The sequence below is a fragment of the Phyllosticta citriasiana genome, assembly GCF_038021145.1.
Source record: "Phyllosticta citriasiana strain CBS 120426 chromosome Unknown IWZ02scaffold_18, whole genome shotgun sequence".
Taxonomy (NCBI): domain Eukaryota; kingdom Fungi; phylum Ascomycota; class Dothideomycetes; order Botryosphaeriales; family Phyllostictaceae; genus Phyllosticta; species Phyllosticta citriasiana.
The window spans coordinates 105,190-116,163 of NW_027117295.1; the positions used below are offsets into that span (position 1 = coordinate 105,190).

At 56.9% G+C, this 10,974-nt stretch overlaps 2 protein-coding genes across 2 annotated transcripts; one reads left to right on the top strand and one right to left on the bottom strand.

Annotated features, from left to right (window-relative positions):
• Window positions 1–2,640: 2,640 nt before the first annotated feature.
• On the bottom strand, window positions 2,641–6,023 carry IWZ02DRAFT_110424 (Serine/threonine-protein kinase atg1). Its single transcript, XM_066761348.1, has 3 exons — window positions 5,723–6,023; window positions 2,994–5,673; window positions 2,641–2,945 (listed from the first exon to the last, which is right to left on the bottom strand). Exons 1-3 carry the CDS (start codon window positions 5,879–5,881, stop codon window positions 2,803–2,805), a joined length of 2,982 nt encoding a protein of 993 aa, XP_066618203.1. The 5' UTR covers window positions 5,882–6,023; the 3' UTR covers window positions 2,641–2,802.
• Window positions 6,024–7,432: 1,409 nt separating this feature from the next.
• IWZ02DRAFT_386277 (SNF2 family N-terminal domain-containing protein) lies at window positions 7,433–10,516 on the top strand (the record flags this gene model as incomplete). Its single annotated transcript, XM_066765457.1, has 3 exons — window positions 7,433–7,640; window positions 7,688–7,782; window positions 7,949–10,516. The coding sequence occupies 3 exons, from the start codon at window positions 7,433–7,435 to the stop codon at window positions 10,514–10,516; spliced, it is 2,871 nt and encodes a 956-aa protein (XP_066618204.1).
• Window positions 10,517–10,974: the final 458 nt, after the last annotated feature.

A 10,974-nucleotide genomic window follows, 5' to 3' on the forward strand; every position in this document is an offset into this window, starting at 1 on the left:
AAGCTAACTAGCTAACCAGCAGCTCTCGCCAAAACCTAATAAAAAAAAGAAAAAGAAAGAAGAGAAGAGAAAAGAGCAAGAGCAAGCTGGCAGAGGGGCGAGCAGACGAAGAACGGAAGCGCTTCCTGGCAACGGCGAAGAAGACCGACGACGGAGGACGACTGCAAGCGAGACAGGATGGCGTAGGGTCGGTGGGAGAAAGGTAGATAGACTACGTGTATATGCGGCGGCCGGATCGATAGGAAGGCTGCGCTTCGGTGGCTCTGTCGGCTCCTTGGATGGTGATGCAGTGACTAGACTGGACTGTTGGTCGGTCGGTCGGCAGCAGCGGCGGGGCGCGGAAGTGTGGGGGAGGGCTTTGCTTGCTTGGCTTTATTTGTGAATGGAGGACTTACGGGTTTGCTGTTATTTCTCTGTAGGGGCTTCGTTAATGCGAATTGTTGAGGTGTTCAAGAACGGCAGCTTCCTCCAGAGAGCAGTTCAGCGAAATCGATCAGTAAACCCCTTGATACAAATCCAAACCCCTCGACATCAGACGCGTCAAAAATCCAGCGGCGAGCGGCGGCAGCGGCAATGGGAGAAAGGGAGGCTGCAGCAAAAGTTTATGTCTGTTTGCCCATGGGATGGACCAATCAGGAAAGGGAGCACAAAATCTTCTTTCCCGCGTCAATCAATCACATCAGGGCCTGAACGAGCGCCAGCGCGCCTGCGTTGGACTCAGCCAGCCAGCCAGCTTGCCGCCGGCGATAGATGCGCTCTCCGTAAGGTGGGATTCTGGCGCGGGATGGATGTTGTTGCGCGCTCGGCGTGGTGGTCAGCGTCAGTAATTTTTGAGTGGAAAAACGCAAGAAGGACAGGAGATTATGTTTACATACGGGGAGATTAGGTTTACCCTTCCCCTTTAATATTGACCTAGCCAATAAGGTCTATAAGATTCCCTTACCGTGCTGGTTACCATGGCTTGGGATTTTACACACAGACAGAATCAACATCAGATACTGTGGTGGAAAAGTAAGAATTAGACCTCTAAGCAGGCTGCCTAAATGAAAGTTATAATTTTCAATCCAAACTGACCGACGCTGAAAGTCGGCGGGAGAGTGGAGCCAGCCATCGATGGACGGAAAACATGGACAGCGACCCGCGTTCCAACCAGAACACTTCCGCTCCATGCGCTGGCTAGCAGCCATGTTGGACTCTACGCACAAATTACAGTACAGTGCAAACAATTCAAAACACGTACTGACCTGCCAATGTAATCCAACACGCATGCAAAACCAGCCCCTGGTCCTGTACACCTAGTCATCGACAGAAGCTTCTCCTTCTCCTCCTGCATCCATCCCACCACCCTCTGATCTTTCACGCACCGCGTTTCCTCCGCCCCCTTTCAAGAAGCTCAAGCACGCCGGCTCAGTCCACGTGCGCCATGTACCCTGTACACGACACCTCCATGAATCAAGTCAGCTCGTCGACATGGACATCCCAGCCAGACTCGGCAAGCCACGCGCTTATGGCGCAGCGGCAGCAGCAGCAGCAGCAGTAGCAGCGGTGGTGGCGGCAGTGGCGGTGAGCTTGCGCTGTTTTGGGCGGAAGCTGGAGGGGATGTGGCGTGAGGCTGTGCTGGCTGGCTAAAGATCCATGTATGTACGTACAAACATGGTGAAAGCTGTAACTTGCGCTGTACTGTACACAAATAGAGGACACGATCAGACGCTTGCGTTTGATGTGTCGAGAGCTTGGACAGTGTGGCGCAGAGTGTGCATGCGAGTGACGACCTAAAGTAAGAACAGGGGAGCCAAAAATGAAGACGGCGCTAAACCGGAATGGAATGAAACACTATCCCTGTCTGTCTACATGTAAGGAACCTGGTGCGCGTTAGAAGAGAGGCGGTCAGGATAGGGGGGTAAGTCGTTGCTGCTGGACGATGACGACGCAGTTACTCTTATCTTGAGCAATGAAAACTTCGTGAAATGCAGTCTGCATCAATGCTTGTCACATATTTCAAGCGCAGCGCAGCAAGCGCAAGAGAACCGCACTCTGGTGACACTAAGCCACGCAGGGAGAATCAGAGAGGAGGGCCATCCCGAGAGCCATCCATTGATATTCGATCAATCATAGCCAGCCAAGGAGAACAAGAAAACAACATCAACCCCAAGTCCACTTGATCCCATCCCGATTCCAATCCAATCCCCGAAAACCCCCCCGAAACCCGTTTGCAATCTTCGCCTCATGCTTCCCGTCCGTCTGCCCGGAGAAACCCCTTCGCCATGTACCCGGATCCGCATGAGAATATGGTGATGATGATGATGATGATGATGATGATGATGATCCATGCTTGAAAGAGGAGAGAAGAAAAGGAGAGAATGAAAGGCAGATAAGAGAGAGACAGAGGGGAGAGAGAAGCAAGAGGCGCGTAGCCACCTCTGCCATTGAAATTGCTTGTTGCACTTTACGCCCGTGTGTTTGTGACCGTGACATCATGCTTTGGATCCCCTGGGCCGAAACGTCTGCCCCGTGCGCCACGACCAGACTTTGCGCCCATGATCAACCAAGAACGACAAACTATCCCGCTGATACCAGCCAGGAGAATGCTCAAAAGGAGACGAAGAATGAAATCTTGCTAAGCTATTCATGTACCATGGCGACGTACGCGCACCTGTTCCGTACGCCAGGCCTGGAAGAAAGATGAAAATGCCCATGAAAACGCCTTACCATATGAAGTGATGCATCGCAAAACATGGCAAATGTTGTGCTGCCCTGCGCGCTTGCGCACGATGCAAATATTGATGCCAGCCACCAGCGCGCTCAGCGCGGTGGCGTATTGGTAGCAAAGGGTGAGGAAGACGGCGACCCCTTGCCCATGATGGGGAGGCTCGCGCGCTTCTGAGACTTTTGAATCTCAATCTTCTTGCGAAGTGCTTTGAGCCGGCCCTTCATGCTTTCGATCACTGCGAGAATTAGCATGGGCATGGCAAACAAGAGTGTGTATGGCGTACATTTCAAAACAGAAGCTCGATCTTCATCTTCAAGACCGTTGATGACCTCGTCATCTTGGTTCTTGCCGCTGGTCAGCCTGCGTCCCGATAGGTCGTCATCACTTTCGAAGATGGCTTCCAGCATGCGGATCGCCGTGGCATAGTTGAGCTCGCAACCGGGGAGGTCTTCGCCGACAAGCTCATTCACGGCGGCGGCTCTACTCATTTCAATGGCTCGGTCGTACATGAGTTTTTCAGCAGTGATACCCGTCGGCAAATGGATATTCTCCGCCGACGTGTTGGCGCTGGTGAGCGAGGACGAAGCAGAGGGCATGTTGTTGGGGTGCGCCGGATGATCTGACGGCAGTTGCTTTTGCGCTTCGACAAGCTTGCGGCCGACGAATTCAGATTTTTCGACGCACTCGTTGAAACGGTTGCGCACCCACTGCACGACCTGGTTCATCTTGGCCCCGATGGCGGCGATGTTGGGGTTGCCGGAGCCGCCAAAGCGGGGCGAGTTGCTGTCGCCGATGACCTCGCCTCTGTTCCGCTGGCCCCACCAACTGCCAGCCAGGTCGATTGACTTGGCCAGCAGCGCCAAAGCCTTGACGTACAAGACCAATGCCTCCTCCGATATGGTGAGCACGGCATCGACGGTCAAGTCTTCGTCCGAATCGTCCTCGTCGTCGGGACGGTTGTGGGCAGTTTGGTTGATGCCGAGGCCGTGGTCGCTCGGGGGGGCGGGTAGGAGCTGCTTGTACTTGACTTCGGCGAATCCGTAGATGACGTGACTGCGCTGCGCAAGCTCCTCTACCATTTCGAGAATGCGCGTGTCCTTGTCGCGCGAGGCTGCGCTCGTCTTTCCACCCTCGCCGATGACCAACAAGCCGCTCTGGGCGGTCGGATAGATGGGAAACTGGGTGTAGCCTTTGGGCGGCGAGGGCCCACGACCGGGCGGCGAGGCTCCGGTGCCAAAGATTCTGTAGCTGGCCATGTTGAGGGCCTTTGAAATGGCCGATGTAGCTGAGCCTGGGCTAGGGCCATGGCGCCTCTCGTAAGAGCTAGCGCGGTGGTGGAGAGAGTTTGTACGGTCTCTACCGGGAGCGATCTGAATTGCTCGAGAGGGTGTACCATGGGCACCAGTGGCCGAGTTTGGCGCGCCCTGTGTCGTGGCTCGTCTCACCATGGCCCCGTGAGAGGGCGACGTGGGGCGGTCTCTGTTAAATTGCGGGCTCGCAGCCAGCTCGTCTGCAAAGGCATTGACCTCGACGCTGCGCTTTTCCACCAGAACGTAGTCCCGCTCGAAGGCAATCTCCTGGGCGGCGCGCTCCCTTGCCTCGCGCTGTGCCCGTTCCTCGGCCCTCTGCGGATTGCGCTCTCGCTCCAAGTGTTCACGGAGCATGGACGAGCTTGGCGAAGGCGAATGGCGGCTGGCGCGACGATTCAAGGTCACAGCCGCCGCCGAGGGCGGCGCTCGCTCCTGTGGCAGCTGCTGGCGAGCTGGAGCGGTGGCATGCGAGGTGATGGCGGGCCTGCGTTCGGCCTGAGCCGGCGCAGTTCGTTCTGATGGAGCTTGGGCGGGAGCGTTGCTGTAACGTCTGGACGCAGGGATCGGCGGCGTTCCGGAGCTGGGGGCCGTCGTCGCCCCAGTCCGAGAAACAGGCCTTGGCGATGGGATCATGTCTGCCGCCGGCTTGGGGCGAGACGAAGTTGGGTAGGTCTGCATCTCGACGTGACGCGGGCTAGACGACGGCTCCGGCAAGGCATGCTTGTCCTTGGACATGGATCCTTCGCTTTGGGAGCCCCGGGGCTGGTCCTCGTCGACCAAGCCGGGGATCTCGCCGGCCACGACTTCGTCGGAAAAGAAGGACTCGTGGGATATGCGCTCTGTGGGCGTCTTCTTGAGCAGCGCTCGGCAAACAGTCTTCATTTCGCGGCTGATGATGCAGTCGTTGAAGGAGATTCTATCATCCTGCTTCTCGATTCTGCGCAGCAGCTCGACGTGATTGTTTGCTCGAAAAGGCGGCTTGCCCACGAGCATCTCGAACAAGACGGTTCCGGTGGACCATAAGTCGGCTTTGGCGTCGTACTTTTCGTAGCGAAGAATCTCGGGGGCCATGTACAGTGGAGATCCGCAAAGCGTTTCGGCCAAGGACGACTTGGGCAGCCATCTGGCAAAGCCAAAGTCGGCAATCTTGAGCATTGGGAGCGAGGGAACGCCGACGGCGGGTACCATGGAGCCTTCCGCAGCGGCATAAGGAATTTCATGCGGTCGGTACTTTTGGTAGTACAGAGGTGAGGGGTTGAGTAGGAGGTTCTGGGGCTTCAGGTCACGGTGGACGTAGTTCTTGGAGTGCATAAACTCGAGGGCGCTGGCAATCTGTTTGAGGAAATGACGCGCGAGCACTTCGTTGAGACCTCCAACGGGCGGGTTGGGGTATTTCTTCATCATGACCTTGGTGGCGGGATGGTCGGGCAACGAGCTGCGCTTCTTGATGAAGCTTGACAGGTCGCCCAGCTCGCAAAACTCGGTGACAATGTGTATGTATTTGGGCACCTCCTTGCAGTCGATGAGGGCGACAATGTGCGGATGTGTCAGGTTGCGCAGGATCTGTATCTCGGTCGAGAGGTTGTCCTTGAGCTTCTTGTTAAGCTTGGTGGTGTCGACCGACTTGATGGCAACGACGAGCTCGCGCTTGGTCTTCGAGTTGTTAGACAGGTGGATCGAATGGGGGAAATCGTTCACGCACCATGTGGACGCCCTTGTAGACGGTTGCGAAGCTGCCCTTGCCAATCTGATTCATCCTCCTAAAAGAGCCCACCATGGTGTCCGGATCCGAGGCGGCAGAGGGGTGGGTCGAGGAGCGCGACGGAGGCGGATGGCGAGAGGGATGATTGGGAGCGGCCATGATGGCGGCTGGAGAGAGGGGTGGCGTGGGCGAGTACGGGGGCCCAGCGACTAAACAGGCGGTGGTGGTCGCTACAGTCACCGTCGGTGAAGGGAGGCCAAGGCGGTGTTGACTTGGGACATGGGCCGGCGATGGAGACGGCTGGCGAGGGTCGTGGTGGTCGGGGTGGGACGAGATTCGGAGGGCGACGAGGTTGACGCAGGAGAGGACGAGAGGAGGAGTAGGTAAGTGAGGTGTGGTAGGGGAGGGTAGGGTAGGTAGGTCGAGGTCAAGTTGGCGAGGCAGCTAGCAGCGGCCGGGATGCGCAACGCAACGCAACGCAACCAGGCGGCAACGGGCCGCACAGACAAAGAAAGTAGAAATGGAGTCGAGTGGGCCGGGGGCGCAGGGGGGGGTTTTGAGGGCGCAGGAGGGCGTCGGGAGGGTGGAGAACAGGCAGAGGGAGGAGGAGATGGGCGAGAGATTGGGCGCAACGAGTGGAGAGGTAGTGGGTGAGTGACCGGAGTGAGTGAGAGGTCGAGCGAATGGTGTCACGGGGTTTAGGTAGCGGACAGCCTCAACTGATAAGCCGACAGCGAGAGAAGCGATGGGAGGATGCACTGGACGACGGGAATTCAGCGCCCATCTGATGCCGTCATGACGGCTGACTCTGTTGCGATGCGATGCGATGCGATGCGATGCGATGCGATGCTGGTGGCGCGTGGAGGCGACATTGGTCATGCCGTCGCGCCCGCTCTTCTCTCCGCCGAGCACATGGACAGACACATGGGGACTTCAGTTTGTCTGTATATGTATCTGCAGACAGTCGCAGTCGCAGTCGCAGTACTACATGTGTACAGTAGTCGGTCGGTCGAGGGCGTCAAGTGCCCGGCGTCATCCTGTCGCTTTGATCGGCGCATCCACCGTCGCCGGTCAACCAGAGAGAACTTCTTGATGCAGATTGCGGGGAACGACAGATAACAAAACAACAGTAAATCGTCCATTCTTCCTGCTCGATCGTCGGCTCCCTGCTGATCCGATGCGAGATATCGATGAATATGTGCTGAGAATCCCGCCCGTCAGCTTCATCCAGCATCATGTCACGTGCCCACGCTTTCCCCTCGCGTTGGCGCACGGGCCCAGGCACACAATTCCTCCAATTCCCCTCTGCGTCGTTCCGTTCACTCTCCACATCCCCAACGCCCTCCCTCAGCCCTTCACCCACTTATCCTTCGCTTCTCCACACGCACAATGCCTTGGCCGTCCTTTGGCTCCTCCAGCCGGAAGCGAAAGCGCCCAGAGGTCACCTCCTTCAATGGCCGTCGCTTCAATCCCTATGCCTTTGCAAATGCTCAGCGACGCCGCGCCAACGAACAGGCCTCTCGCACTCGGTCCAGCTCTCGCTCTGCATACAGCTCCCGTCCCTCGCAAAGCTCGTCGAGTTCAAGAAGCTCGCAACCAAATAATTCCACCACTTCACGATCCTCGCAAAGCTCGAGACCTTCACACAGCTTCCAGTCCTCGCAGAGTTCCCGAGTCGACGAGTATGGGGACGAGTCCGTCTTTGATGACATGGAATGCATCGACTTGACTGGCGAAACCCCCACCACCTCATTTGTTTCGTCGCAAAGTTCTGCCACTGCCCCTTCACAACGTGCTCAGCCGCGCTCTTCGCAACCGCGGCGCATCGATGAGTTTGGCGACGAGTCCATCTTTGACGATGTTGTCGATCAATCCCAAGTCTTGAATGAACGTGCCTTTGAGCAGAACATCCTCTATGGTATGCTCGACGTCGCAACTGCCGCTGCCAGAGCTAAACCCACCCAGGCATCTTGCCTACCAAGATTGTAAGCCTCCGCTACCACAATGGCTTTGCCACGGTTGGAGAAATGATCATGCTTCGAAGAGAGCCCCAAAATCGGGTAAGTCCATTTGGGCATGCCTTCCGTACCACGTGTCTCGAGTGAAACCACGTGGAATTACCCTTTCCTCCCATCGTCTTCATGGCCACAATGTCTACCCTCCACTGTTGCTTCAACACGAATTTGGACATGACACTCGTGTCCTGCAAACACTAATCCGTTGCAGTATGATATCAATGCCATCAAGGTGCTCAATGTCCATGGCCATCAGATTGGTCACATCCCTCGACAACTAGCGGCAAAATTAGCAACATACATGGACAACCGCTCGCTTGCTGTCGAAGGCGTCATCACCGGCCACATGGGACAGTTCGACTGTCCCATCGAAGTCAAGTTGTACGGAACCACGGACCCCATTGCCCGCGCCGACCTAGTCAACCAGATGAAGGCCGACCACTTGCCCATCAAGGACTTCAACAAGTGGGAGAGGGTCCAAAAGGAGAGGTTCAAGGCTCAACAGGCTGCTCTCAGGGCCAAAGGACCTGGTGGCATTGGTAGCTCGCAATGGCAGGTTGGAGAAGGTGCTTGGGGCTTTGGCTCGACCCAACCAGTCCAGAGCCTCGACAGCATCATTGGCGAGAGTCAAAAATTCGACCCGCGGAAAGCTGATCAGGCCGTGGAGAAATTCGGCATCAAGGAAGCCGACCTGGAGCAAATGCCACGGGCGCCGCAGCCAGACTCCATCAAGGCCCAACTCTTGCCGTATCAACTCCAAGGTCTCCAGTGGATGTTGGACCACGAGAGCCCCAAGCCTCCGGCCATTGCATCGACAGAAGTGGTCCAGCTGTGGAAACGAGACGCCAGGAACCCCAACAAGTTTACCAACATTTGCACCAATTTCTCCGTCAGCGACAAGATTCCCGATTTCGCGTCTGGCGGCATCTTGGCCGACGACATGGGCTTGGGCAAGACGGTCCAGATCATCTCCCTCATCATGGCCGACCGAGCCCTGCATGGCGGCAACGAGGGCGAGGACCATGCGACTCTCATCCTGGCTCCCCTCAGCGTCATGAGCAACTGGTCTTCTCAAATCGAAAAGCACGTCCAGTCAGAGCACAAACTTCGGGTCCTCATCTACCATAGCACCCGCAAGAAACGCCTCAATCCCCAGGAGATTGCCAACTACGACGTAGTTGTCACTACCTACGAGACGGCCTCTTCCGAGTTTTGGGCCAAGGGCTCGGGCTCGCAACCCAAGCCCGTTCCAAGAAAGGATGGGCTCTTCTCCATCAACTGGCGAAGGCTAGTCCTCGACGAGGGCCACCAGATCCGTAATCCTGGGTCGAAAAAGGCACTAGCCGCCTACAGTCTCGCTGCTCGATCGAGATGGGCACTGACTGGCACTCCCATCATCAACGGATTGAAAGACTTGTTCTCTCTTATCAAGTTCCTGCGACTGTCTGGCGGCCTCGATCAGTTCGAGCTCTTCAACGCAGCCCTCATGCGGCCTGTCAATCAGGCACAAGATCATGGCAACTTTTTGCTCCAAACGTTGATGCAAGGCATCTGTCTGCGCCGCAGGAAGGACATGCCCTTCATCGACCTGCGCTTGCCGGAGCTGACTCAAGTCACCCGTCCGGTCGAGTTTCTTCCCCACGAGAAGGAAAAGTACGACCTCTTGGAAGCTCAGGCTCAGGGAACACTCAGCCAGTACCGTGACCAGGCCCAGACGTCAGGGGCGGACGCTGCCAAAACCTACCGCCACTTGTTTGAAGTTTTGCTGCGCTTGCGCCAGGTCTGCAATCACTGGAAGCTTGTCGGCGAAGATCGTCTCTCTGGCCTCTACGACGCACTCGCCAAGGACAAGGTGGTGGATCTCACGCCCGAAAATTACGAGGCACTGCAAAAGCTGCTGCAAATCAGCATCGAGTCGCAAGAGGAATGCTCCATTTGCTTCGAGGGGTTCCACGATCTAAAGAGGCCGCTCCACTCTCCAGTCATTACTTGCTGCGCGCACGTCTTCGGATCCGAGTGCATCGAGCGCTGGGTCGAAATGAACCACACCTGTCCGCTGTGCCGCGCAGAGCTTCCCGGCGTCGAATCGCTGGTCAAACCTGCCCAAGAAGCGCCCGCAGAGGCTCCTGCGGACGTCGAAACCGCGGGCAACAGCTCCAAGGTCGAACGGCTTCTCGAGATTCTCGAGGCCACGCGCGCCAAAGACAAGACGATCAAGACGATTGTCTTTAGCCAATGGACGTCGTTTCTCGACATCTTGCAGCCGCACCTCGACGAGGCCGGGATCAAGTACGCGCGCGTCGATGGCAGCATGAGCGCGCTGGCACGCGACGCGTCGCTCGACGCGCTCGAAAACGACGCAGACACCACCGTTCTCCTCGCGTCGTTGGCCAGCTGCAGCGTCGGTCTCAACCTCGTCGCCGCGTCACAAGTCATCCTGGCCGACACGTGGTGGGCGCCGGCCATCGAAGACCAGGCCGTCGACCGCGTGCACCGACTCGGCCAGACGCGCCCGACGACCGTTTTCCGTCTCGTTGTCGAGGGCACGATTGAGAATCGCGTGCTTGATATCCAGCAGGACAAGCGCAGGCTCATGGCGTTAGCTTTCTCGGAGAAGGCGGACAAGGCCAGGGGCAAGGTCGGCAGGGCCGCGCGTATTGCCGACTTGGAGAGGCTTTTGGGACGCGGCAGTGGTGCTGCCGCGTCTGGTGCTGCTGCTTCCGGCGCAGCGAACGGCGACGAGGAAGCCGCTGCTGGCGAGGCAGAGGCTGCGGTGTAGGGTGAGTTCGATTGCGCCATGATGTCTTTGGTGTACGAAGTTACGACCGGTGGCTTGATCATTGGACTGATTGGCGCTAGTGTAGACCGGAGTGTGGAGGAGCGTTTTCTTCCCTCATTGGTTTCTCGGACCTTGTTCTCCCTTTCCTTCCCCTACGCTTCACTTTCTCATCATCCCCATGTTCAGAGCAAGCAAGCGCGTGGCCTTGCTTGTACTCTTGTCTTGTCCTCCTCGAAGCAATGGGTTGGCTGGCTGTTTGGAAAAAATTTGGGAGACTGTATGAAATCTCTGTACGTTTTGGCAGTTTGGACTTTGTTCTCGTACTTTTCCCTGTCTACCTCGAAAAGCCTGAAGCCGTGGGGCTGGTTCCCTGATGGTATGGCAATGGCGTATGAGCGAACTAATGATTGATTGTTCAATGGAGTGTGGTTATGTCTTTTCAACGCCTTTCTCCCTTG

What these genes read in the sequence shown, in the direction of transcription:
- IWZ02DRAFT_110424 (XM_066761348.1), bottom strand. Translation starts at nt 5,881, where the DNA reads ATGGCCGCTCCCAATCATCCCTCTCGCCATCCGCCTCCGTCGCGCTCC. An exon ending in TCTACAAGGGCGTCCACATG is followed by an intron (nt 5,674 to 5,722) that starts GTGCGTGAACGA and finishes AACAACTCGAAG; the next exon opens with ACCAAGCGCGAGCTCGTCGT. An exon ending in TCGAGCTTCTGTTTTGAAAT is followed by an intron (nt 2,946 to 2,993) that starts GTACGCCATACA and finishes TAATTCTCGCAG; the next exon opens with TGATCGAAAGCATGAAGGGC.